The sequence below is a fragment of the Rhodnius prolixus genome, unplaced genomic scaffold (assembly GCF_049639745.1).
Source record: "Rhodnius prolixus isolate KJV_2025 unplaced genomic scaffold, Rpr scaffold_3, whole genome shotgun sequence".
Taxonomy (NCBI): domain Eukaryota; kingdom Metazoa; phylum Arthropoda; class Insecta; order Hemiptera; family Reduviidae; genus Rhodnius; species Rhodnius prolixus.
The window spans coordinates 21,179,489-21,202,412 of NW_027411603.1; the positions used below are offsets into that span (position 1 = coordinate 21,179,489).

The 22,924-nt window shown below is 30.7% G+C and overlaps 2 protein-coding genes and 1 long non-coding RNA gene across 4 annotated transcripts; 1 reads left to right on the top strand and 2 right to left on the bottom strand.

Annotated features, from left to right (window-relative positions):
• Positions 1–1,190: 1,190 nt before the first annotated feature.
• LOC141453575 (uncharacterized) lies at positions 1,191–11,460 on the bottom strand. Of its 2 annotated transcripts, none has more exons than XM_074126960.1 (7): positions 11,126–11,460; positions 9,207–9,495; positions 7,349–7,594; positions 7,114–7,232; positions 5,667–5,820; positions 3,750–3,952; positions 1,191–1,532 (listed from the first exon to the last, which is right to left on the bottom strand). In XM_074126960.1, the coding sequence occupies exons 1-7, from the start codon at positions 11,260–11,262 to the stop codon at positions 1,229–1,231; spliced, it is 1,452 nt and encodes a 483-aa protein (XP_073983061.1). In that variant the 5' UTR covers positions 11,263–11,460; the 3' UTR covers positions 1,191–1,228. The 2 variants fall into 2 exon arrangements, with proteins under 2 accessions (XP_073983061.1, XP_073983062.1); XM_074126961.1 differs by lacking the exon at positions 1,191–1,532 and adding an exon at positions 1,567–2,922.
• A 304-nt stretch (positions 11,461–11,764) lies between these two features.
• On the bottom strand, positions 11,765–21,631 carry LOC141453574 (niacin transporter NiaP-like). Its single transcript, XM_074126959.1, has 13 exons — positions 21,482–21,631; positions 21,229–21,404; positions 20,310–20,366; positions 19,358–19,519; positions 18,981–19,143; positions 18,138–18,259; positions 17,374–17,615; positions 15,629–15,798; positions 14,518–14,662; positions 14,282–14,396; positions 13,384–13,540; positions 13,180–13,307; positions 11,765–12,060 (listed from the first exon to the last, which is right to left on the bottom strand). The coding sequence occupies exons 2-13, from the start codon at positions 21,341–21,343 to the stop codon at positions 11,984–11,986; spliced, it is 1,653 nt and encodes a 550-aa protein (XP_073983060.1). The 5' UTR covers positions 21,344–21,404; positions 21,482–21,631; the 3' UTR covers positions 11,765–11,983.
• LOC141453577 (uncharacterized) lies at positions 17,564–19,144 on the top strand. The gene is made up of 2 exons (XR_012458072.1): positions 17,564–17,695; positions 18,952–19,144. It is a non-coding gene; the product is annotated as an uncharacterized lncRNA (long non-coding RNA).
• Positions 21,632–22,924: the final 1,293 nt, after the last annotated feature.

Here is a 22,924-nt window from a genome sequence, read left to right on the forward strand (position 1 = left end):
GACTGTACAGACATTCCAATTAAAGCTACTCCGTAAGATAGTTGAGGTTTCTTCATAAAGTCTTGGTCATCCCATTCGTACAACTCGCCAGTACAAAATATCGAAAGTTCCATTATGCTTTCTCGGCTTGGTCTAATCCTTTCGAAAAGTGTATCGCTTCTACTATCATCCTGGCAATCCACCCAATTGACTGAGTCATCATTGGCACCCAGACTTCCTTGTAGAAGTGCTACCGCTAGTACAATAAAATATTCATGTTCTTATCTTTATCTCCATTGTCCATTCCAGCCTGGTTCCAAGTACTCTACTTCAGGGACCATTATAATTACTCCTCTATAACGAGTATTTCTGTTTACGGTAGCAGATATACTCGTAAACGACCACGATAAACGCCATTCATCCATAATTTCTCCCAACAAGAATATAGTGACTCAGACCACAGGGGTGGATTGTCAGGGATGACACTAGAGGCGAGACACTGTTCGAAAGGATTAGAGCAAGCAGAAAGAGCAGTATGGAGTTTAGGAAATTTCGTCTACGCAAGTTGATGTAAGAATGGGTTGTTGTGACAATGCCTTACCAATAAACTTAATTATAGCAGGTTCATATTTCCACAGATCTGTTACAGATCGCTCCGAGCACAATTCCTGCATGTTTAACTTCATTTACTAGGATCACCTAAAAATTATTGTTTACCTACGACTGTAAACAATCCACCAATAAATCCAGAAAATTCTTGTGCCATTTATTTATCAGCAACAAGAGTCACAATGCTGGTAAATGGTCCTCACCTTCTTTATAATCCATCCCGCAAATCATCTGTAGCCTATCAGGTGATCTATTTCTCTACATGTCTTTCCCACGTATCTTCTTTCAATTTTTCAATAAACTTCCTTGTCCTTACTTGGGCGTTCTGTAACATACTATCTAAATGTTTATCCACTTATGATAGCAGGTTTTTTTTTCTTTTCGACTGCTTTTTAAGCCTTAATATGCATCCAATCTGCAATAGGTTTTAGTAATATATCCTTCCATATACTGCTTTTAGGCTAGAGAAGTAGGGTGCTTCTAAAAGGAAAGGTTTTTCTCCAACCAGAACCTCTAGAAATCGGCTCATCAAGCCCCGTGGAGTAGTACCTATTCCTTATTCTTACCTAATCTATTCTAATAAATTAATTAATAAAACCAGAAATGTTTGGTTCATTTATTTTAATGCGAAAATAATTCATCACATTACCAATCCTTTACCTTTTGTTATGTGCACATCAAATGTAGATTCTTTAATCTTAATACAATGTTCTACAAATGCCTCACTGTTATGTATCTGAGATTTTGCTTTGATATATAAAGTAAAGTTAAGTTCAAATTCATACGGCATTTCAGATGTTATGTAAGGATCTAGTACGTAGTCCTGATGCTCTCCTGCGTACTCAGTATCTCTATATGCTAAATCATAAAGTGCTTCCAGAAAATCTTGTCTAAAGAAGTCAACAGGGGCATCAATTACTGGGCACCACAATTTGAAGTCAAACCTAATTCGTAAATAATAAATATATTAAATAATTTCATTACAAGTAAACGTATTTTTTTCGGCCTTAGCAAAAAAACAAAAAACAAAAACAAAGTCATTTTAAAATGGGCGCAATAGGCCCTACGTCGATAACAGCAGATGGTAAACAGGTCATTTTAATATGTTTTCAAATGACTACAAAATGTTTTAAAAAAATTATTATGTGTTTCACTCTTTTTTTAAAATTATAGTTGGGTCAATTGTAATTAATAATAAGCAACATATCTTTAACTTTGGCAAGTACCGAATTTTATTCCATAATCAGACAATAATTTATTTATTAGTTAGTGTAGAGAATTTGACTTCCATTAACAAAGCTTCTACCACATACGATCTTGCGCATTTTTTAGTGAAAATAAAATTTCTTCACCCCATTGAATAAATCAACATATGATGATGAAATTAACTCCGAAAAATTCCCTCAGAGAATCCCAGACACCCAGGTTGTTATGTTGCTTTATTTTAACCAAGGACTGAAATTATTAAATGTCCCTTAGAGCAGTTTAGAAAAACAACAATGCCTTGAGCGTTTTTTTTTTTTTTAAAGTAAATGAAAAGCCCTTTTAAACGTTACTGATAAATTGATGTTAGGGAAAACAAAATTAAGGTACAGATTCCTGAATGATTCACTAGAATCAATTATTTTAAATAGTAAAACTTTAAAAGCCTAATTCCTAAATAATTTACTTTTATCGAACCCGTGATTCTATGGATTCTTAAACCGAGAAAAAAAGATGTGATTTTATTTTCCCATATTTTTGTTCTAAAATTTATACACCTAAAAAAAAGGAGTTTGAAAGAACATATTATGTCTACAGATTAAAAGAAAATAGAATTTCCTTAAGGCAGTACTTATTGCCTTTCATTTTAAATTTTTAAATTGATTTTTCACTGGTTATCTTGTTTTTTAATCTCCCAAAGGTAGGTGAAAATGTGAAAGATCTTTCTTTTGAAGAATGTGTATGTATTGCATAAATAAAATAAACATTATGTGAGTGTGTTTTGAATAAACAACCTAGCAGGTATGTTTAAAAATAAATAAATACAGAAGTAAATTAAAATAATATTCTACATAAAGTAAATAAATCATGATAACACTATTTAAACAGAAAGATATTCTTGTTCAGCCAAAATAAATACTTGTAAGTAAGCCTTTTCTACAGGGGAACTGTAAGAAACTGAAGTAAAAAACTGGTACATTAATAATCCAAAAACAAAAATTAATCAGTTGAGAACAACTAGGTAAAACTCAGTAAAAAATGTTTTGCCACCAATTGCACATTACATTATGATTCCTCCTCCAAATCACAGGTTCTCCTTCACATTTCCTTCGTCTCCATTCTTGCCACATCCTTAAACAATAGAAACACTGAAACTCTATTCTCACACACTTTTCCTGGAAATCCACAACGATGATTATGGCACAGGAAGGCTTCCTGGCTTCCATAACTGTCTAATGGGATTCTTGTTATTGAATACCATTTAAAATAATGAAATTAAATACTCACAAAGATCAATGAAGGGAAATAATGGTTATATTTAATCAAATAAGGTTGTAAAGGACAACAAAAAATTAAAATTATAATTACTGATTAAAGAAAGATTGTTGAGTGTTCACCGATTTGTTTTGATGTCAAAGCCAGAGTAATTTGACATTTGCAATTTATTATTATTCATTTATATTTAATTTATTACTACATATAATTATTATTTATATTATTACTATTATTATTTTATACTTTTTACTTTTTCATACTTAAAATATCCGTACATATATCATCTTCATACTAAAAACATTAAAGGTTTTAATTACAGAATTCAATGTTTCGAAATTATAGTCAAATTAATCTTCCCGGCAGGACATTTGTACAAGGGTTGTTTGTCAAAAAACTGTACGAAAAATGGTAATTAAAAAAAAACACCCAAATTTGAAAATAATTTCTTTTTTTTTTTATTTAAAAGATAAAGACTTCCATATTGTCTCTAAAATAAAGAGCATATCATCATTTAGAAGTGTTATTTTTTGAAACAATGGATATCAAATAGATTTCAAGAAAAATGTTGCCTAAAATGGGGCAAAAACGGCACTGCCTTATTAGTACTATTCACAAAATACTTTACAAGGAATTCAGCTTGATTTTTTTAAATTATTATAATTATAAAAAAGAGCTCAATTTACCTCATTCCTTGCCAACCAGGAGTATTAGAAAGTGATTCGCCAGGTTTTTCTATAACTCTTGTAACTTTTCTAAGATTTGTAGGTAAGTTAACTAGATTCTCTGCTAATAAAATTGGCAAAGAATCCACATACGGAAATTTTTTTTCAAACCAGCGTCGCTGAAGCATTTGCTGTTGTGAACTGATGGCTAAATCTAAACAAGCCTGAAAAAAAAGAAAAAAAAAAGCATGATGTTTTCTTTGAATCAATATATTGTTGGCATTGAAATAATTTTCAAAAATTATCTCTACTTGGTGCGAGTAGAAGCTCCTCTTAGTAAATAAGCGTACATTTGTAGGACATAGTCCGTGAAGTCTCCAGATAAATCAGGTTCGATTTATTAATGGGTGTGGAGTAATTGGAAACCTCTGTTTTATTTATTATTATTATGAAGGTGATGTAGAGTGGCTACTTGTAGATAGTATGGTTGTGCTATCTGCAAAATATACGGAGCAGTGTAGAGGGAAGCATTCTGATGTGCGGACTGAGAGAGAACGTGTCATGTGTACTCCCCAAGCGACACTGCCGTCCATACTGAGTAAGAAGAGATTGCTGAGCCAATGTTCACTTGAAAGAATCTATCTTAAAGATAAGGTCGCAGAAAGAAGTAGTATGTTGAAGGAAAAATCTTTTTTATTTTGAGCAATAATCTAGAATGCCAAAAAACGTTCGAAGGCCACAGTTACGTTTAAAAAGGTCCCCATGTACAGCACTGCTTTCTAATTCCAGTGCTGAAGCATTAGCATCATCCGGTGGCATTGTTGTACTGCTATGATGACTTCTAAACAAAAATTTGTGGTCAGGTGGAACATCAAACTCAGCTAAATGGATTTAATACGCTTTAGTAACATTTATCTCGAGAACTTTCTCTGAAGCCAGCAGTAAGATGGACGCTCTTGTGGGATGAGGGTGAATGAGAGTGCAGGTTTACCAGGTTTTCGGATCATTAGCCCCACTAATTACTTCCGTGATGGCAGGAAATATGTAGAACGAAGTACACATTGAAAGTGAGATTTATGATAACTTGTTTTGGGATTATGCTCGCTTAATTTGTATTTTTAAAATATTCTGACCAATTTGCTATCTAATTCGTTGGTTAAATGCGTTTATTTGACAAAAGGTGAGTAGATTCATAGGATGTTTTCCAGAAATTGTCTGAACGATTGATCTGAAAGCTGTTGTTACAGCCACTGAACAAAGTTGAGCAGCCATGTCTGTCGTGTTGTAAATTTATTTTCTTTTTTGCGATTTCCGCATTCGAAGAGATAAAAAAACACTTAGTCAATTAGCGAATTAAAAAAGCAAATGAAAAGTTGTTCGGGCGCAAAAACTTCTCAGAAAGTAACAATTACTCTCTCTTTAAGTTCAAATCTAAAGTGTTTCATAAAACCATAAAAACTATCATAAGATTAGCACCAAAAAAAAAAACTTTTAAAAAACATCTTTACTTACGTATTCGAGGGTCTAAAATGTTAGATTTAGAGGCTATTTATTAGATTTGATGGGAAAAGTGGTGTTCCTAAGTGCATCATGATCGGCCTAAAATAAGAGTCCCGTAATTTATACAGATTTTTTTTCTTGTGCATATTTAAAAAAATCTAATTTGTGGCATATGTGCTAAAAAACTGTTGTTATCTATAGTGGAGACTCAAGTCGAACATGGCAATCACTATCAAGACCCAATCAAGAAGAGAAGCAGCAACAAGCCGCCAATATGGACACTGTAATCACAGCGGATTTTTTTAACTTCTTTGTAGAAACCACTTTTCCATGTCGGTCAGAGTACATTCTATTGTGAGAAACTGGTGTAAGAAAGTATTCAAAACAAAAAACAAAAAAAAGATCAAAACGTAAAAAAAATAATGTACGTTCACTTACCCTTCTCATTTTAAGAGTTGTGTTCATGTTTTCCATTCTTATGGAATTACAAATAAAAAGTAAAAATAATCTCAAAAAATGGAATCGATCAATTTCTAATTGGAAAAATGATGGAACTTCCAAAGTATTTATTTCATCCGCTATTTCGTATTGGCTAAAAGAAAAAAAAATATGTTACAGAAAATTAAATTACTGTACAGCAAACTTATTTCTCTCAAAACGCTTAAATTATAATAATGAATATTTATTTATTTTTACAAAAGAAATCTTTATGGACTAGCAGCTCAGAAAATAAAAACGTACACAAAATATTGTTGATGTTTATTTGTATCTCGATATTGTTAAGTATGTTCTGTGATGATTTAGATTTTTAAGATGTCTTCGAGTGGTATCTGTTCCAGTTAGTAGTTTATCATAATGCTTTTGATCATCAACTTTGTAAAATGTTTAATCAAAATGTATTAATATTGATTATTAATTCCATATAATTGGGGACGGTCCCTGGTCCTCTCAAATGCTACGAGCAGTTTAGCAATATTTAATAATTTAATGTACATCCATAGTTGAAACTGTTCCTGCAGAAATGATCACTTCTTGATACATTTAAAAGTTTATATATTTATCATATGTTTAGAGTTTCGCTAGACACAAAACACTGCTAAACTATGAACAATACTGATATAGTAATAAGCAATATCTAAAGTCTTGAATCTGCATTAAAATTTTCAAGGATCTTTTTTAAAATTAATTTAAAAAAAATTAGTATATTTTTACTCCAGCGGATGATATTATGATTAAATCAAGTTTTTCTAGTTGATTTCATGATGTTGTCTAATCTGAAAATCAATCTTGAAGTTAATGAGAGTTTTCACAATTTATAAAATTTCACCACACAAATTTCTTTAAATCTTGTTCTCTTATATTTGTTTTGTATTTACGTTTTTTACTTTCGTTCACTTATCATTTACTCAGTTTTCAAGAAAACTCTTTTTAAAGAAGTCTCGAACTAGTATTTTTTGTAGCCTCTAAGAAGATCTGTGTCAATTAAATTCTTCAAGGGCTACAAAATCCTTTTAATGTATCCTTAAGGTGCTTCTTTAAACCTTCAGCGTGCCATAGAAGTCTCCTTTGCACAATTTTTGATTAGTATTTCCATTAAAATTTGTTAATAAAGATGAGTTAACTCTGATTTTTGTGAGAGTTGACGGTAAATGATGTGCCAGTTCTTGAACTGGAGATGTGTAATAAGGAGAAAATATGTTGTACCAAGTACACATGTTGTTTGGGTAGATTAAATGACGTGGTATCAGTTCATGGGAATTTCGGTGAGAGGTTCAGATTATGTCTACTGGCGTACAGCATCAACGCCAAAATTTACTTTCATCATTACAATCCTTCCTTAAGCCTACAGCAAAACCAATAAAGTAATTAGAAATAAAATACTTACGCATGAATGTAACATTTCGAATCAATTCGTTTTGGTATCTCTAAGTGACTAAGAGAGATTCTGAAATTTGAATTCATGGCACAATTTAATATTTTCATTAATAGCGGTCCAAAGCGATCCTAAAACATATCAAGCTAAATGATAAGCCATATAAAATATATTTTATTTATAAGCATTAAAAAAACAAATAAAGCTTCTAAACAAACAAAATTCTAGCAAAACCCAAAAACATTACCATTTTTATATTCCAGCATCTTATAAAAAACATCTCAAAAGCTTTTTGATTCAATAATCGTATACGTTTAAGGACATCATTCACGTGCGATTTATGCCAATCAAATTTTTTATCAGCAGAATCACGTAATAAATTATTAAATTCATTTAAGTTGTCAATTATTTGGTAGTTCATTGCGTTTTTAGAAATGTAACCCTCACGATCTAAGTAGATGCAGCATAATAAATTGTATTCACCATTCATTATCTAAAATTAATTTGTAAATTTGTTATTACAATTAACAAAATTAAATTTCTTCTTTCTATTTTCTCAAAATTCCTGTCACATAGTTTAATTTATTTATATTTACAAATTAAATATAAGCCAGCTCAGTAAGAGCTTTACACATATTCAAAATGATGTTAAATGTACTGAGAAATTATTTTTGCCATTAGCTAATCAAAAACAGTTGCAAGTCATGATTGGCCAAGATACAAAATTTTATTCAGAGTGAAACCATAACTTCTAGGTAATATTATAGTATTTTTTATTTATATTTAGAAAGCTTTTGTCCTAAGGGCTGAGTCATCTTCAGGTCAGTAAATCATAGAAGATCTGGTCCCTAAATTCAAACTTACAAAAAATAAGAATTAACAGAGTTAATTTTGTAATTTCTCTTTCATTCTGTACAGAAAATAATAAAGTAATTTATAATTAAAAATTTAAATTTAAAATTAGCTAATAACTACAATTACATTTATAGAGAAGTGGTTTCAAAATTGTAAAATCAAAGTGAATTCACAAGATTGCCAGAATAGTTATAACTTTCATTTTCGACTGTACAAATTACCCTTCTGTTTAGTTCAGACTGCATTTCCTTTAGCTGAGATTGTCAGTTACGAAGGACAAGACTTAAAGACAAAAACAAAAGAAATGTTATCACTTACCAGCTCAACTACTTGATCTGATTAGACTATTTCTTTGCCCAAGGTAAAGCTTGAAATCACGAGTTATTCTACTCCAAATTGACGCACTTTTTGCTATATAGGTACATTGATAGTAAATTCCCGATTTGTGTAATGCCATTTCTTTTATTTTCATAACAAATTTTCTCAAGCAATCTATTGCCAGACACATGCGATGTATTAGTTTCCTCAATTTATAGTGAACCTTCAATCGTTTGATGGGCAACAGCTAGTTGGAGTAATATCATAGTACATATACTTACACGAGTTGCTAACAATAAACTCTTTTGCCTGTCTTTTGACTTGAAGTTTTCGTCCATTACTGTTGCGATATTTATACATTCACGCATTGTTGGCAAAGTGTAGTTGAGGCTTCGGCATTTGTATTACTTCCAGTACCCTAGCTCAGACGGTCTACCTATTCTTCTCTATACGTTTTTCCATGCTTCTCTTTAATATAAGTATATTAAGGATTCGAATAGCGAGGAGTCGGTCCAGAACAAAAAACAACAACTCCGTTTTTTTTGCCAACTATTCAACAACTTTAATGTCTTCTTCAAGGCTTCGCTATGCGAGTTGGTTGAGTTACAAAAAAAAACAGTTTTTTGTTGAGAATAGCCGGTTGTACTTACAAACGCCAAGCATTATCCTCTACCTGATCAACAAGTTGTAAAATACTTCATGGAACTGAAACCTATACTATCTAGCGGGCAAATACTCAACTACGAGTATTATACAAAATTAAGATTCTATTTCAAATTAGTCTAGGCACAGGTTTTTAACAACTGTGGCTTCGTTAATCTAGAAAGTATCCTTTTATAATAAATAATGCTTGATCACATAATTTATATGCATATGTAAATAAAAGAATACGCATATTTCAAATAAGTAAAAATATGTAATTTAGAAATTACCTGTAAAAGAGTATACTGTGACACCTTAAACATTAACTCTTTAATATTCAGAGAATTCCATGATCCAGTCATAACTTCATCTTTTGAATCTTCTAATTGACCATATATCATCGGGCCTATATTTCTTAGCTCAAAGCTTAACACTTCGTAACAAACATCATTAAATCTTTGACCTAGAGTCTTTACTGAGAGTAGCCTTTCTTCTGGTTCCAATTGTGCAGCAATTTTCTTCACTACTTCTTTTGGCAGCTTTGCTAGATTTATCTGGAATCTAGGTTTTGTATAGTGCCTAAAATACACAGTAATACTTAGCTACTACAAACTTTAGCAAGTACATTGGTCATATTCATTAAATGTATTTATTTTCTACAGAAGAAATTAAACTTTCATTTGACCACAAATGATCGTTCAGAATCAGCGGTCCCTGACATAAACCGTTATTATTATTTTTTTTTTTTTGCAGTGTGTAATAAAATCCCTGAAGAAACAACAAATGGTGGTTTTTCAAATCATTGCACATTTTCTGAATATTAATTTTTGAGCGCACATAAATTATTATTATTAGTATATTTTTTTATTTATATAATTTAAGGCGCGTTAACATTTGAGGTTACTATATTGGGATCCAGATCAAACACCACGATTATGTGCAACGGAGTTTATTCAACCATAGCTCATAACTCACAACTCGTTTCACATTTGTCTGCTTCTCCGGATCCCAAACCCAAGACCAGATACCAAATTAACCACAAAACTGAATGCTAATAATGTTCTTAACACAAAAAATCACATGATAGTTATTCTAAAATAGAAACCCATATGTTGTGCTCTAATAGTTACTGGCACCCGGAGCTTTTTTCAGTGCACTGCCATTCTCTGGACAATGTTCTCTCTTTACAGACAACAATATCCATCACCGTACAGTGTTGTAAGAAGCTCCTAGGAAAAGAAAATCGAAGGGCAGCAGCTGGATTCGAACCCGGGCTCTCTACGGGGGAATCCAAAACGCTAACAGCCCTTCTCTATATGTCCTAATGGACGGAAACTTAAAAGCTGTTTATTAGAATATATGAAATAGAATATAACTGAAATTATGAGATAAGTTCTGTTGCTATAGTAAATTGTAAATTTTTAAATAGAATTCGAATTGGTCAAGCAGATGGATTGGTATCCGTGCTTTGTAGAAATATGATTTACTGGTTAAAAGATTATGTGTATATTAATTAAAAATAAAACACAATTATTATTATTATTATTCTTTTTGAACTCTGGGATTCATTTGTACTTCTATTGAAGCAAAAAATTCATAATTCGTTATTATTATTATTAAATTAGTCCGAGTCTTTCGAATTATTTCTTTATTTCTTAATGGGGGCTTCGCCCCCACACCCCCTGATTTTTTCTCAATGGGGGGCTTAGCCCCCCATACCCCCTCCTAACCTACCTATTCACCCTCAATTTTGTTATTTGTGTCACAAGATTCATTACAATAATTACACAGAACAACACAAAAGAAACTTACCTTATTCTGTGGAGTCCTTTTCCTGAGGAGGGTATACCTTTCGAACTCCCTCCAGATAATCTCTCATAAGTTTAAAAAAAAACTGCAAATTTAAAACGCTCATACTCATAAAGTTACAAAAAAACGGCACCTCAGGTCACATACAGAGCACTCGCGGGAACTGTTAATACATTAAACAGGAAGCAGTTGCTAGGCAGTAAGTGTACTGCGCATGCGTGCGAAACATAAGCGTTACGAAATTCGCACAATCCGAAACAGTTCATTGGCGGGAAGTAGTTTACATTTTCACCGGTAGGTGCGCTGTACTTCCCACCCCCTAAAAATAAACAGGCCACGCCCCCGGGGCGCTATTCATCTAAAATAATAATAACAATGTTCTAGGGTAAAATATACCTACATTGGTGATGTGGATTTCAAGGACATAAAGATGGAATGTATCCTATGCATATGTTCGATCGGATCTGCACTAAATTCTTGCTGCAGTCCCGCTGTAGTAATATTAGAATATGAATCCATTTCATTATCATTTTCCATTTTTGTCTAGGAGTTTTTACAGAAATAAATTTTTGCTTGTGCAAGTTATTTAAAAATAGGAATTTTGGAGTTTCATAGCAACTTAAACTATTGTTTAATAAATATAAATATAATTCCTACAATTCAGCAGGTCTTGAACTTTAATGCACAATTTGATTAAAAAATAAAAAAAAATAAAAAAATAATTGAACAAATCTGATAAAATTATATCCCCTAAATTTTAGGGGATAAAAGTAAAAAAAAAAAAATTAAAAAAATGAAGTATTGCCTATCATTTCAGGCGGACTTTATTTCCAACAACCGCCCACGTTGGTCGAGGACGAAGGCGGATAAACAAATATACTTTACTAAATTGTTTTTTTTATTTAATGAAGTAAATATCCAAGGCCGGGAATTAATCCCAGAACCATAATAAATTTTAGCTTCGAAAGCTGCCTCAAACTACTCGGCTAATGAGGTACGTTTTTAGCACAGTAATTAAAAAAAAAAAAAATCTACTAAATAGTATATTACAGATCTTATTGTAAATTAAGAAATGAAAATAATCTCATTGTCATTTTTACACAAAACTCTTTTCTTATTTCGTTTAAAATTAAATTCACAAAGCCATGTGTCGCACATATAATAAAATATCACAAAGATTTTCAAATACAAAACAGGAAATTGACACTTTTAAAATCAAAATTATATCACAATATTAGAAGGTACTTAGATGCTTCGGCTATGCGTTGTTATTTGTGCTGTTCTTAACTGTAATGATTGGTTTCACCGACAGAAAAAGCGAGCTGATGGCTATCACTGAAATATACAAAAATTATTTTTTTAAATCCAAGATGAATTAGAAAATCTAAGACTTTTTTTATTGAAATTGAAAAAGAAAAGCATAGAATTTTATTAAACGCTTAGAAACCTTTAAAAGTAGACCATTATCAAAAATCATTTCATATGAATATCAATATCATATGAATTTGTAATATCTTGACCATAAACTAGTAATATTTAGGATTATACTAGCGAGGATTCGGTCAAATAAAAAACAGCAACTCAGTGGTTTTTTGTAACTCAAAACCAATTCACCTAACAACGAACGCCCTGTGAAAGACAATAAAGTTTTTTATTGATAGAATCCTCGCTGGTATAATCCTAAATATTAATTACTGTATTATGTTCTGGTTGATAAGTAGTGTGCCCAGTATTTTATCGTTCTGACAGAATGTCTGTCTATTTATTATTATTTCTTATAACTTGCCTTTAAATAAGGATTGGTACATTAGAACTGACTAGTGATTCACGGATGGTTCCAGAATGAATGATCTAGAGCAGCGGTGTATTTTGAGAACGGAAGAGCACTAGATCCCTTAATGAGTTCAGTTGAAGTCTAGGCAGTTCTTTTTGAGAAGCGGGTGTGAGAGTTCAGAACTTATCATGAAAAGAGATTTTATCTGTTTCGTTAAACCAACTTCGGTGAAGTCCCTAAATTATTCTATTCACGTTGATATATCGATAGAATATTCTATAAAACTGGAGACGGATTATTGGTATCTGAACCCCAGTTGGCCTGGTCCCAGGTTGTAGCGCTGTTTTGGGATTATAGTACATATAAGCCAATGAATTTCATTTAAAAATTTACCTGAAAATTTTTGAACAATTTTTTTCATCCATGCATGTATTTATGGCAGCCTAATTTCAATAATTGGACCCAAACATATAGCTTCATCTTACAGCATGATGAGACAAAATTGTTAATGAATCGTCAAGCTTTAAATTATAATAAACAAGGTATATGGCAACGAACAGAGTCAGGCTTCAAAAGACCATCTCACGAAAATTAAAATGCATTTGTAAAATGATGTATAAATTCATACGACAGATTAATATGATGAATAAAACCATACCTCATAGATTATTTGAACCTACCTGCCAATACAGTAAATGATGTATAGAATATCATGTTGCATTGAGTATACATTATGCTTGCAACTCCAATGTTGGCAAATAGAATTCCTATACGTCCGCACATCAAGGTAAGACTTACGATTGTTGCCCTAAATTAAATATATTTAAATAAAATTACAAGTCAAAAATAGTAAAGAATTAGAAAAAGGTGAATTTGACACTTACCTTACTGTTGTTGGGAATAATTCTACAACGGTGCCAATCACGCAGAAGAATGTCATATTCAGGACAGAAATTATGCAGGCTGTGAGAAGTATTATAAGATTCGTATTAACCATTGGTAAGGCCATCATACAAGCAGCAGAAAAGGCGGTTGTTACAGCTGTAACATTTACATTTCATTCGAGAAATAAATCTTTTATTATTTGCTTTTTCAACTTATTTGATAGTAAAGATTAAAATCAACTCTGCGTTATTTTTTAAAAATAACCACGTGCGCAAATTTGTGAAATTTACTCGAAAGAAAATGCCTCAATAGTACAGCCAACAAAGGTTGGAATAACAAAAAAGTTCATTATTAGATTTATGATTTCTACGCCATCACTCTAATAAGGCCGGAAGGCTATTCGGAAATACGAGGCTCCTTAAAAGGTCACAATAAACTGAATAAACACATACGTAACTTTGATAGAAAGAAAAAGAAATGTCACTACACGTTGGGTATCACCTATAAGAGTAAACGGCGTGTATGGATGAGATCAGTTTTAGGGAATGGTATATTAAGGTTCTCTCTAAATGATATTTCATGAGTAATGCATGCAATATACGTAATCACTTAGATACCAACTTAGCAGAATACTTTCAGTAATAATTTCATGTTCAAAGTAAATCTAAAAACCTTGAGAATTTAAAGAATCTTTATATTTGGAAACTCTTCTGAGTGTTCGTTGTCTTTTTTCTTAATTTTTTCAGCAGTTTTTCGTTCGAATATTTAATTTTGGTAGTGCAAGCTATCATATTAACGTAAATTTCTAATATTTATGAATGCTTTATCCCTGAACTTCCTAACGAACAGTTAGATTACCATTGTTCATTACTAAACGAATGTAAAATAAAAACTTACATATTATCATCTTCTTTTTAAAATATTTCACTAGAATTACATATATAGTTTGAGCTATTAATCCGCTACAGTTTATAAGCATCATATTTAAATAAAGTTCAGGTTTAATAATCATCTGAAACATAAAAAGCTTTTTTAAAACCAAAAAAGAAATAATTTGAAAAAAAAAACATTGAAATATACAAAAAAATTAAGTTAAATATATCTCAAATTTATATATCAAAGAAAAGACTGACATTTTCACAAGTGACTTCAGAAGGATTCTTCGCCGCCTCAGTTAACTGAATACATAAACCTCCGTTGGTAGTAGTGTTAGTCCTTTCAGAAGTTGCATCAATAGTACTAAATATTTGTGGCAGCCATAAACGAAGTGCATTTAATCTGTAAATAATTTGAATAAATTCTTCCATCCATGATTAGATGTTAGTGAAACTATTTGTCTAAGATAAATATCACTTTTTGCTGTCAATTAATTCTAGCTAGAACGAATTTCATAATGGCTTTATGATATTATTACAAAATCAAGTAACTAACTTAACTATACTATAACAAAATTTATACTTTAACAAATTTTGCCTTTAAATTGAAGTATTTTTTATTGATTTAAGTAATATGTATACCAATTAAGCAGCTTAAATGTTACAATAGTTAGGTTTTAAGAATCACTTACTTACTTAATTACTTTACTTACTTAATTTTTCTTACCTTTTTCTGTTTTTATTATAGTGTTATTTGGTTTATTTTTTTAGTATATTATTTTATCTATTTATTTGCTTGTTTGTTTGTTTTTTTTATTATTACTATATTTAACCTTGTATTTTGGAAAATAGGCTCTCTGTACATGGATTCGGCCTTGATGTCAGTAAATAAATTAAACAAATTAATAAATATCCCTTATTCTATATTCTACTAGTAAAAGAAAGTATTGCGATTGTGCAGATTTTTGATTAAATGTTTTCAGCGAAAGTATCCGTTTAGAGCCTACCATTGACCAAAAATTAGTTTTTTTACAAACTGGTCTGAGCGTATTTTCGTCAAGAAAATGCTTCTTAAGGAAGTTTCATTTGTTTTGAACGTGTGAATTCATCACCCAATTTTAAAATAATTAGGTTAATAATAATTAAAAATTAGAGATAAATTCGAAAGTTAATTCCAAATTTTCTGCATTTAAGAAATTATCTGCAGCAGTAGTGCTGCCACATTGTTGAATATGTAGTTTCAAGAAATTTCATTTGAAGTAGTTGTTAAACCTCATTTAGCTAAGTTTAACAATTGATTAATTAAATAATAAATTCTATAAAAAATATTGACAATTAAATGAAGATAAGTATTGAAGTTTATACTAACGAAGAAACGCTACCAAGTTGAATAAAAAATAGAAATAACGCTCTGTATATAAAAGGTGGTTTTAGCAAGGTGAACGCTTGTTTAATGCCACACTGAAGCACTTTCCAAAAAGACGTTTGTTTCTCACAAGATAGTGAAGATGGAGGCCTCGTATCATGTAATTTTTGCACCTGTCGGATAAATTAATAAGTATTAATGACAAAAATCAAAAGAACTTTTTTTAAAATAAATATTGGTACTATAAAAGAATAAAACAGCATATTGGAAAAAAAACGAATGTTTTCTTTCTTAAGCGTCTAAAAATGCTCCATCGATTTTTACTTAACATTCTAAGCGTCCTTCTAAGCGTGAAGGACTAATAATTAAAGTTTATTTTATTCTTTATATGGTCTCTATGCTATCTTGAATTCTTCAGTTTCTTTTTTAATAATCATTTAGCAGCTTATTTAATTAAAAATGTATCCAAACAATGTGTTGTTCAAGACACAATCATGGATTATGTTTACAATATTTGCTAAGAACAGGTTTTTACCTGTTCTTTTTTAAGAATCACTATTATGCGAAGCATGTGAGGTGGTGAATCACAGGAATTGATAGATTGCAAAAATAAATCATCGATAGAGAAACAATGTTCAATGAAATACACCCACTTCAATTGTAATCAGTTATTAGTTAAACGCTCTAAAGAAATATTTATCTGCTACTTTAGCTCGGAAATGATAGTTTTTTTGATAATAAGAAAGGCTATATAGGCTTGCACTAAATATGGTGGACCTTTATCTTTTAAAACAATGTGAAAAACTAAGGAAAACTTAGAAACTATCAGCTACTTTTCAAAGTAAAATTGTCTTTTGCGGTAGTGAAAACGGCTATTTGTGCCAATACAAGTATTAAATAGAGTGGACCTGTTTAGGTTCAGTTATTGTGAAAAATAAGGAAAAACTTATAAACAATCAGATATTTTGGCCAAAAAAATAGGTATTTCCTGGTTATAAAAACGTCTATTTAAGGAACTATTAAGTCTATTTAAGGTGGGCCATTTTCTATACACTAAATTTTTCTTTTAACTCAATGGAAAACTTCAGGATTATCACTTATTTTGTTGAAAGAAAAGTGTGTTTTACGGTAATATAAAAAGCTTCTTAGGCCAGTGTGAGATGTAATAACTAGGGTGGACCTTTTGCTTTTCACTTACTGTGAAAAGCAAAGGAAAATTTAGGAACAACCAGCTATTTAATGTTTAAATATTAAATCTAATCATACCATTCATTCAAATTCATTCAGTGTATAATATTACTTAAATAAGATTTGAATTGTATTTAAAGGGAAATCCGAATTCTTTTCTCCCCAGAAAACTTTAACCTTTAACAATTAATTCTTCTTTTAAATAAATTTAATTATAGAGATAGATCCATATTTTTTTACATAATAAGTGTACAAAAATCAATAGGGAACCAATCAAGAAAATCTTAAACCAACGGAAAATTAATCTTTTGATGTTTGAACTTTCCCTGATTTTTATCGAAAATCAATACCTAATTCGTTGTGTACCCTAGAAGCTAGGAGCATTAACTTTTACTATCCTTAGCTTTCTCAAAATATGTATTTTAGTTGATAATTTTATTTAAAAATAGATTTTATCCTTTTAAAAAATATATACATATATCAGATGACTAATCATTTAGATCAGTGCATACTATAATTTATTTCACTAATAGATTGAAAGCAATAGAAAAAATACTTACTGGATATGTACTATTAGGCTTTCCTGTATTTATTGTATATATTGTCTTAAATGCATCTAAAGCTTCTTCTTTACGCCCTTTTTCTAGTAAAAATTTAGGGCTTTCAACGAAGAAAGCAGCAGCAATGCCACATATTAAGGACGGTACAGAAGAGATGAAGAGAAATAAACGCCAGGTTGAGTAATCATAACCATCCCATAATGTCCAGGAAATATGTGGTGGTATAAGCAACCAGGCAAAAGCTATAATCGTAAATAATATTTTTTTAAAAATCAATTATTCTGAAGTAGATAGAAAATAAACACTATATGCACATTCACAGGTATTAGTTCTTATCTAATAACTCATATGTTCTCTGAAATTGTTTTTTTTATTTATTTTTTTTTATTTATTCTGACCGTTACAACTTATCCCCCATCATTAGGGTCAGGCTCATGAAGTTGTGTGGAAACATTGACTTCTACTTTTTAAGTTTCAGTCACACACTACATCTCCTGATATCACCATAAAAATGGAGAAATGGCCGCAAAACCTAAAATAAAGACAAGAAATTCGATTAAAGATTGCGACAATTTCAGCTCCAATCAATTAGAATTTTTTAAACTTGATGAGTCTGACTCTCATGATGGCCGAAATTCCTGTTTAGAATTAAAGAATAGACACAGTCAAAAAAGGTACGATGTTTTATCTACATTTGAGTTCCTATTTACAGTTCACCATACTAATATCAACTAAATTCACAAATATTATTTTACTCAATTCACCTGGTTGCATAAAGTTTCCTATGGCTGAAAATATACCAGCTGTAGATACTGCAAAATTTCTGTACTTATCCATAAATACTTCAGATAGGTAAGCCATAAAGATTGAATATGGACCGCAAACCCTAGAAAACAAAAAAGTTTATGATTAAGTAACCACTACAAACATGTTTAGAACAAAAAGTGATGGCAAAAGACCAACTCTATGCTAGGCCAAGAGACACCTACATATTTATAGTAGGAGAGTCAGTAGCTAACATTAAAAGTTACAGCATTAATTGACAGAATGTTGAAGCTTTGTGTGTAAAAAAAAACAGTATTTTGTTTGCTTTATGTTTCCTAGCAGGCAGACAAGTTGCTTAGCATATGTTTGATCAACAATTCTCTTTTACCCAAATAACCTTTTTCAGCAATCTCCACTTACGTTACGGCATTCTGCTTTAGAAAAACATTAAATACCACTATAACCACGTTAACAAAATAATCGCATTGATTAATCAAACATATTTTTATATTAAGAAGGCAGTAAAATAACCATGAAACAATATTTTATAGATTATTCGTAGTTTACATTATTTAACTCGTGAAGCTTTAATTCTGAAGTAATTCCATGTGTATGCTTGCTTTGTAATTGCCTAAAAAAACTTAAGACGCGTACAGTTAGGCCTTCTTTTGCGGGCAATGTGTGGATCCAGATGCTCTATTATTTTCTTAAACCTTCCATGAGTGACAATTAAAAATACTAAACCTAATTAAAAAAAAAATGCATGCATGATACATAATAATCTATCAGATTACATATTCATTTCCTCAACAGGGAAATAAACTGTACTTCAAATTTCTTACATTATTCCGCTCATTGTCTTGAAGAATACCATTGGCCAAAGAGAAGGCGAGAAACTGGCGCAAATACCCATTAGTGAGTCCAGTAAGAAGCCTAAAACTAGGAGTCGTTGACGGCCAAATGTATCTGATAAAAACCCCCAAAAGAAGGCAGATATTATCATACCTGGAATAAATAAATTATTTTAATGTTGACACTTTTACTCTTGCCATTTTTTATTATTTATAAATCACTTATTACCTTTATTGCACTATCTAATTATTTTTATTCATTATCATTGATTTATCAATAACATTATATTTTTATTTTACAATTACTAGCTGTTTAGCATTCAACTGTAGCAATTTTTTGTTTGTGATTTTTAATCCACAATATTTACCAATATATGGTGCAGAATTGAGCCATGCTTTATCTAGTGAAGTCAAATTCATTTCACAACCAACCACTGGCAGCACAAATGACATAGCTCCTGTGACCCATGCCGATGAAGAAGCAGCGGGAATCGTCAAGAGTAGCAGTAAGTAATTAAACTTACCGTATCCTGTATAAAAGAAATTATTAGAACTTCTACAGTTTCTCTCATTAAGAATTCTAAAAGTAATTTTTTGAAGAATGATTTTCAAAATTTTTGTAGACGTTTTTCAGATTATGTGAATGATTTAAAGATCTATCACTTTGAACTGTAATCAATCAAAAGAAAGTGTTTCTATTGTTTTTTTAAGAGTTCAAAAGCGAAAAATAATCGCAAATTACTACCAAAAAATAGATTCGTTGAAAAGTAAATACAAATTTATTTACTAATTATTATTCGAAGAAAAATAAAACGTATTTTTAGAACTCATAGATTTCTTTTTTTGAGACCCTCAAAAGTTTGGAAGAGCTCCTCGAAGCTTTAGCAAATTTAGTGGATCAAGCTAAAATTAGACTTTTTCTTCAAAGCTTGGAATGTGCCCATATCAAAGCAAGTGGCAGTTTGGGTAAAGCAAATTCACCAAACATAAGATTGTCTGTTTTGATCTTTTGATGTAACCAAAAAGAAAGATGCTTTTTTTTACAAAAAGTGTAGGAGACCAAATTTCAACAAGATCTTAGAAGCTTCGCAAATATGACAGATATGTCGCAATATTAGTGCTCATGACAAAGTAATAAAAGAGTAATAAAATTAGATTGTAATTAATTTCAATTTATACGTTACCACTTACTGTTACATTTATTTCTTACTTTTGCCAATAAAAAAATATTTTCAGTTTAATTTAGAAAAATTTATTGTTTTTATTAAATAAATAACAATTTTAATAACTAATAGGTATCAATCAAACAGAAAGTATTACCTGCATGTGATATAGCCGTCTCAAAATCTACAGAATCAATATCAGCATTATCATGTTCTGAAAAAAGAAGGAAACAAAGAAAACAATAAAGTTACTAGGTAGGTCCCTAATAAAAAGGAAGCACTAATAAAAGAAAAAATAGTCTCATAAAACTGATACATTTACATAAGTTAACTTAGCGTTCAACATCACGATGACACACATGAATTAACAATAAATTTTCAACTTAGTACCTTGTTCTTTTGTAGGTGTTAATACCAAAACAAATTTGTAATTTGAGATACTCTAGTGCGAAACTACTAAGTATTTATTTTTGAAAAGACTTTTTATTGTTATTAATTTGCTTCTGCCCTTTCTCGACATCTAATTTGGAAGTTGGACGATGTTAAGCACGCTTGAAAAAGCTAGGTACTGCTTTTAATTTGGACAGACGTTTAGACAAAAATAAAAGCACTTCTTCCCTTAGGAGCTGCCAAAAGTATTTTTACAAAAATATGTTTTGGAATGTAAGTTATAGACGGAGTAATTGAAAGGAAATCATCAGAAGCTGTTTTCAAGAACGAGTAGTTTTATTTCTAAAACATTGAAATAACCGTTTACTAAAAGATTTTACTTATCTTCAAACTTTGAATAACTATAACCGAAATAACATTCCACTTTCCGCTGCCTGAGTTTGACCGATAGTTTGATAGTATCATAAACTTATAAATTATTGATGTTTTTAAGATGGAAATTGTTACTCAAAATTTGGTAAATTCACAAGAAGTACTCTTCCAATCAAAGTATGAAGTGAAAATAACTATCTCAAGGAGATGTAGATTAAATTTTTAAGATCAAGAAATTAAAGAACACTGTTTTTTGATAATACTATATGATTAAATACAAATTAAGAAAAAAGTCTATTAAATTAGTTCCTCACTTGTCTTGTCGGTTCCTCGGCGGATATCTTCTACAAACTTATTGTAAGCTATTGTATAAATGTTTTGATTCTTGGGTAAAGATTCTTGTTTAGATATTTTTGCTTTTCCTTTCATGGCTTGTAACTGACTAAATCTTAACTTTTATTGGACAAGAATCCCATCTCCACTACAACCACTATGAAAGTAGCACACTTTTATAATAAAATACAATTTTACTAAATGCTTTCTTTTAGCAACTGTAGAAAAACTTACACATCACGTTGATAAGAACTATCTTCTCTTTTATTATGTAAAGTCAATATTGCATAATTAATTAGGCTTTTTTTAGTTTCCACTTTGTTCTACACAACTTAACTGATTATATCAATCATCTCTCCACAGTTTGTGTATTTAATACACTCAATTCACGCTTCTTCGGGATCCAGTTCCCTTGATTTACTTTTATTATTCAATAAAGATGACACAACGCCAAGAATAAAACATGAAATCCAACATGATTAACATGAACACATGAAATTTTGTTTAATTTGGGTCATTGAAATACTATGATGAAATAATGTAGGTGGTAAAACCTACCCTTCCCAAAATCAGAGTAAAAACGTTACACATAATCCTTTACAAATTTTTGATTACATAGGTTGGCCAGAATCAAATCATTCGTTAGTTTTTGCTTCTTTTAATTTGGCTTAACTATTTGATTTCATGGTAACTTTTCCAAAACTTTGATTTGCTATAGAATTTCTTTTCCACTTTGCAGTTCTCTTAAATGTTCACTCATACTGAAATTCTTATCGCAGGCACTTACTAAACTACTTTCTTCATAATTGCGAATGTTCAAAAAAATATTATGTATAAAATTGAAAAACATTTAACTTTAATAAATTAGTAAAATTTGACATTAAAGTGGATCATCAGTCTTTTTCACAGGGAGCAAATGACCCAGGTTTTATTCAACATCCCCTTAAATTTCAAATGACTATTTCTAAATTTGCCTTATAGATAATCTGAAATTCGAACACTCTTCGAAACCGAAGATAAACTACTTAGTGATAAATATAATTGATAAAAACTACACGGTTCACGTAGCTAATATAGAAAGCCTGCTTTTTCGTTTAATAGGAATTTATGTATCTTCTTTTGGAAGAAGTCAATTTTTTTTCTATTTTTAACTCTTTGATAAATCTTCCGAAAGATGTACTTCAAAACAGAAATTTCAACTTCTTCTATATTCAATGTCAAATTTCTCAGAAAATGAGATTAAAGAAAAAAAAAAAAGACCGGCTATAAACCGAATAAAAAGATATATCAACAAATAAAAGTTTAAGTAAATGAAAAACTCTATTATTTCACTTCCAGGCCAGGGTTAAAATTAAGAATCGTTCTCGGATGACTAGGTTTTTCGAGTTTGATAGAAATTGGAGTTAACTTCAGAATTATTCCCAGAGCAATAGAATTACGAGTTCAATAAAACTTTAGCATCATTACCGGATCAATAAAGCAAACGAGTTCGACAGAAAGGAGTGTTTGGTGATTTTTGTTTTAAGAACCAATTCCAAGTTGACAATCCACCATGGGAATGATTTTAAAGTTTTGCCTGTAGTGGAAGTCTTCAAGAAACAGTAACCTTCAGAGAGCAGTAAGAAGTACTAGCACCACAATTATTTTTAGGGAAGTTACTTCAACTAGTTAAAGGGA

What these genes read in the sequence shown, in the direction of transcription:
- LOC141453575 (XM_074126960.1), bottom strand. Translation starts at nt 11,262, where the DNA reads ATGGAAAATGATAATGAAATGGATTCATATTCTAATATTACTACAGCG. An exon ending in TCGAAATGTTACATTCATGC is followed by an intron (nt 5,821 to 7,113) that starts GTAAGTATTTTA and finishes TTTTTCTTTTAG; the next exon opens with CCAATACGAAATAGCGGATG. An exon ending in CCTGGTTGGCAAGGAATGAG is followed by an intron (nt 1,533 to 3,749) that starts GTAAATTGAGCT and finishes TTTACGAATTAG; the next exon opens with GTTTGACTTCAAATTGTGGT.
- LOC141453574 (XM_074126959.1), bottom strand. Translation starts at nt 21,343, where the DNA reads ATGAAAGGAAAAGCAAAAATATCTAAACAAGAATCTTTACCCAAGAAT. An exon ending in AGCCTAATAGTACATATCCA is followed by an intron (nt 15,799 to 17,373) that starts GTAAGTATTTTT and finishes TTTATCCGACAG; the next exon opens with GTGCAAAAATTACATGATAC. An exon ending in TAAAAAGAAGATGATAATAT is followed by an intron (nt 13,541 to 14,281) that starts GTAAGTTTTTAT and finishes TAAATGTTACAG; the next exon opens with CTGTAACAACCGCCTTTTCT.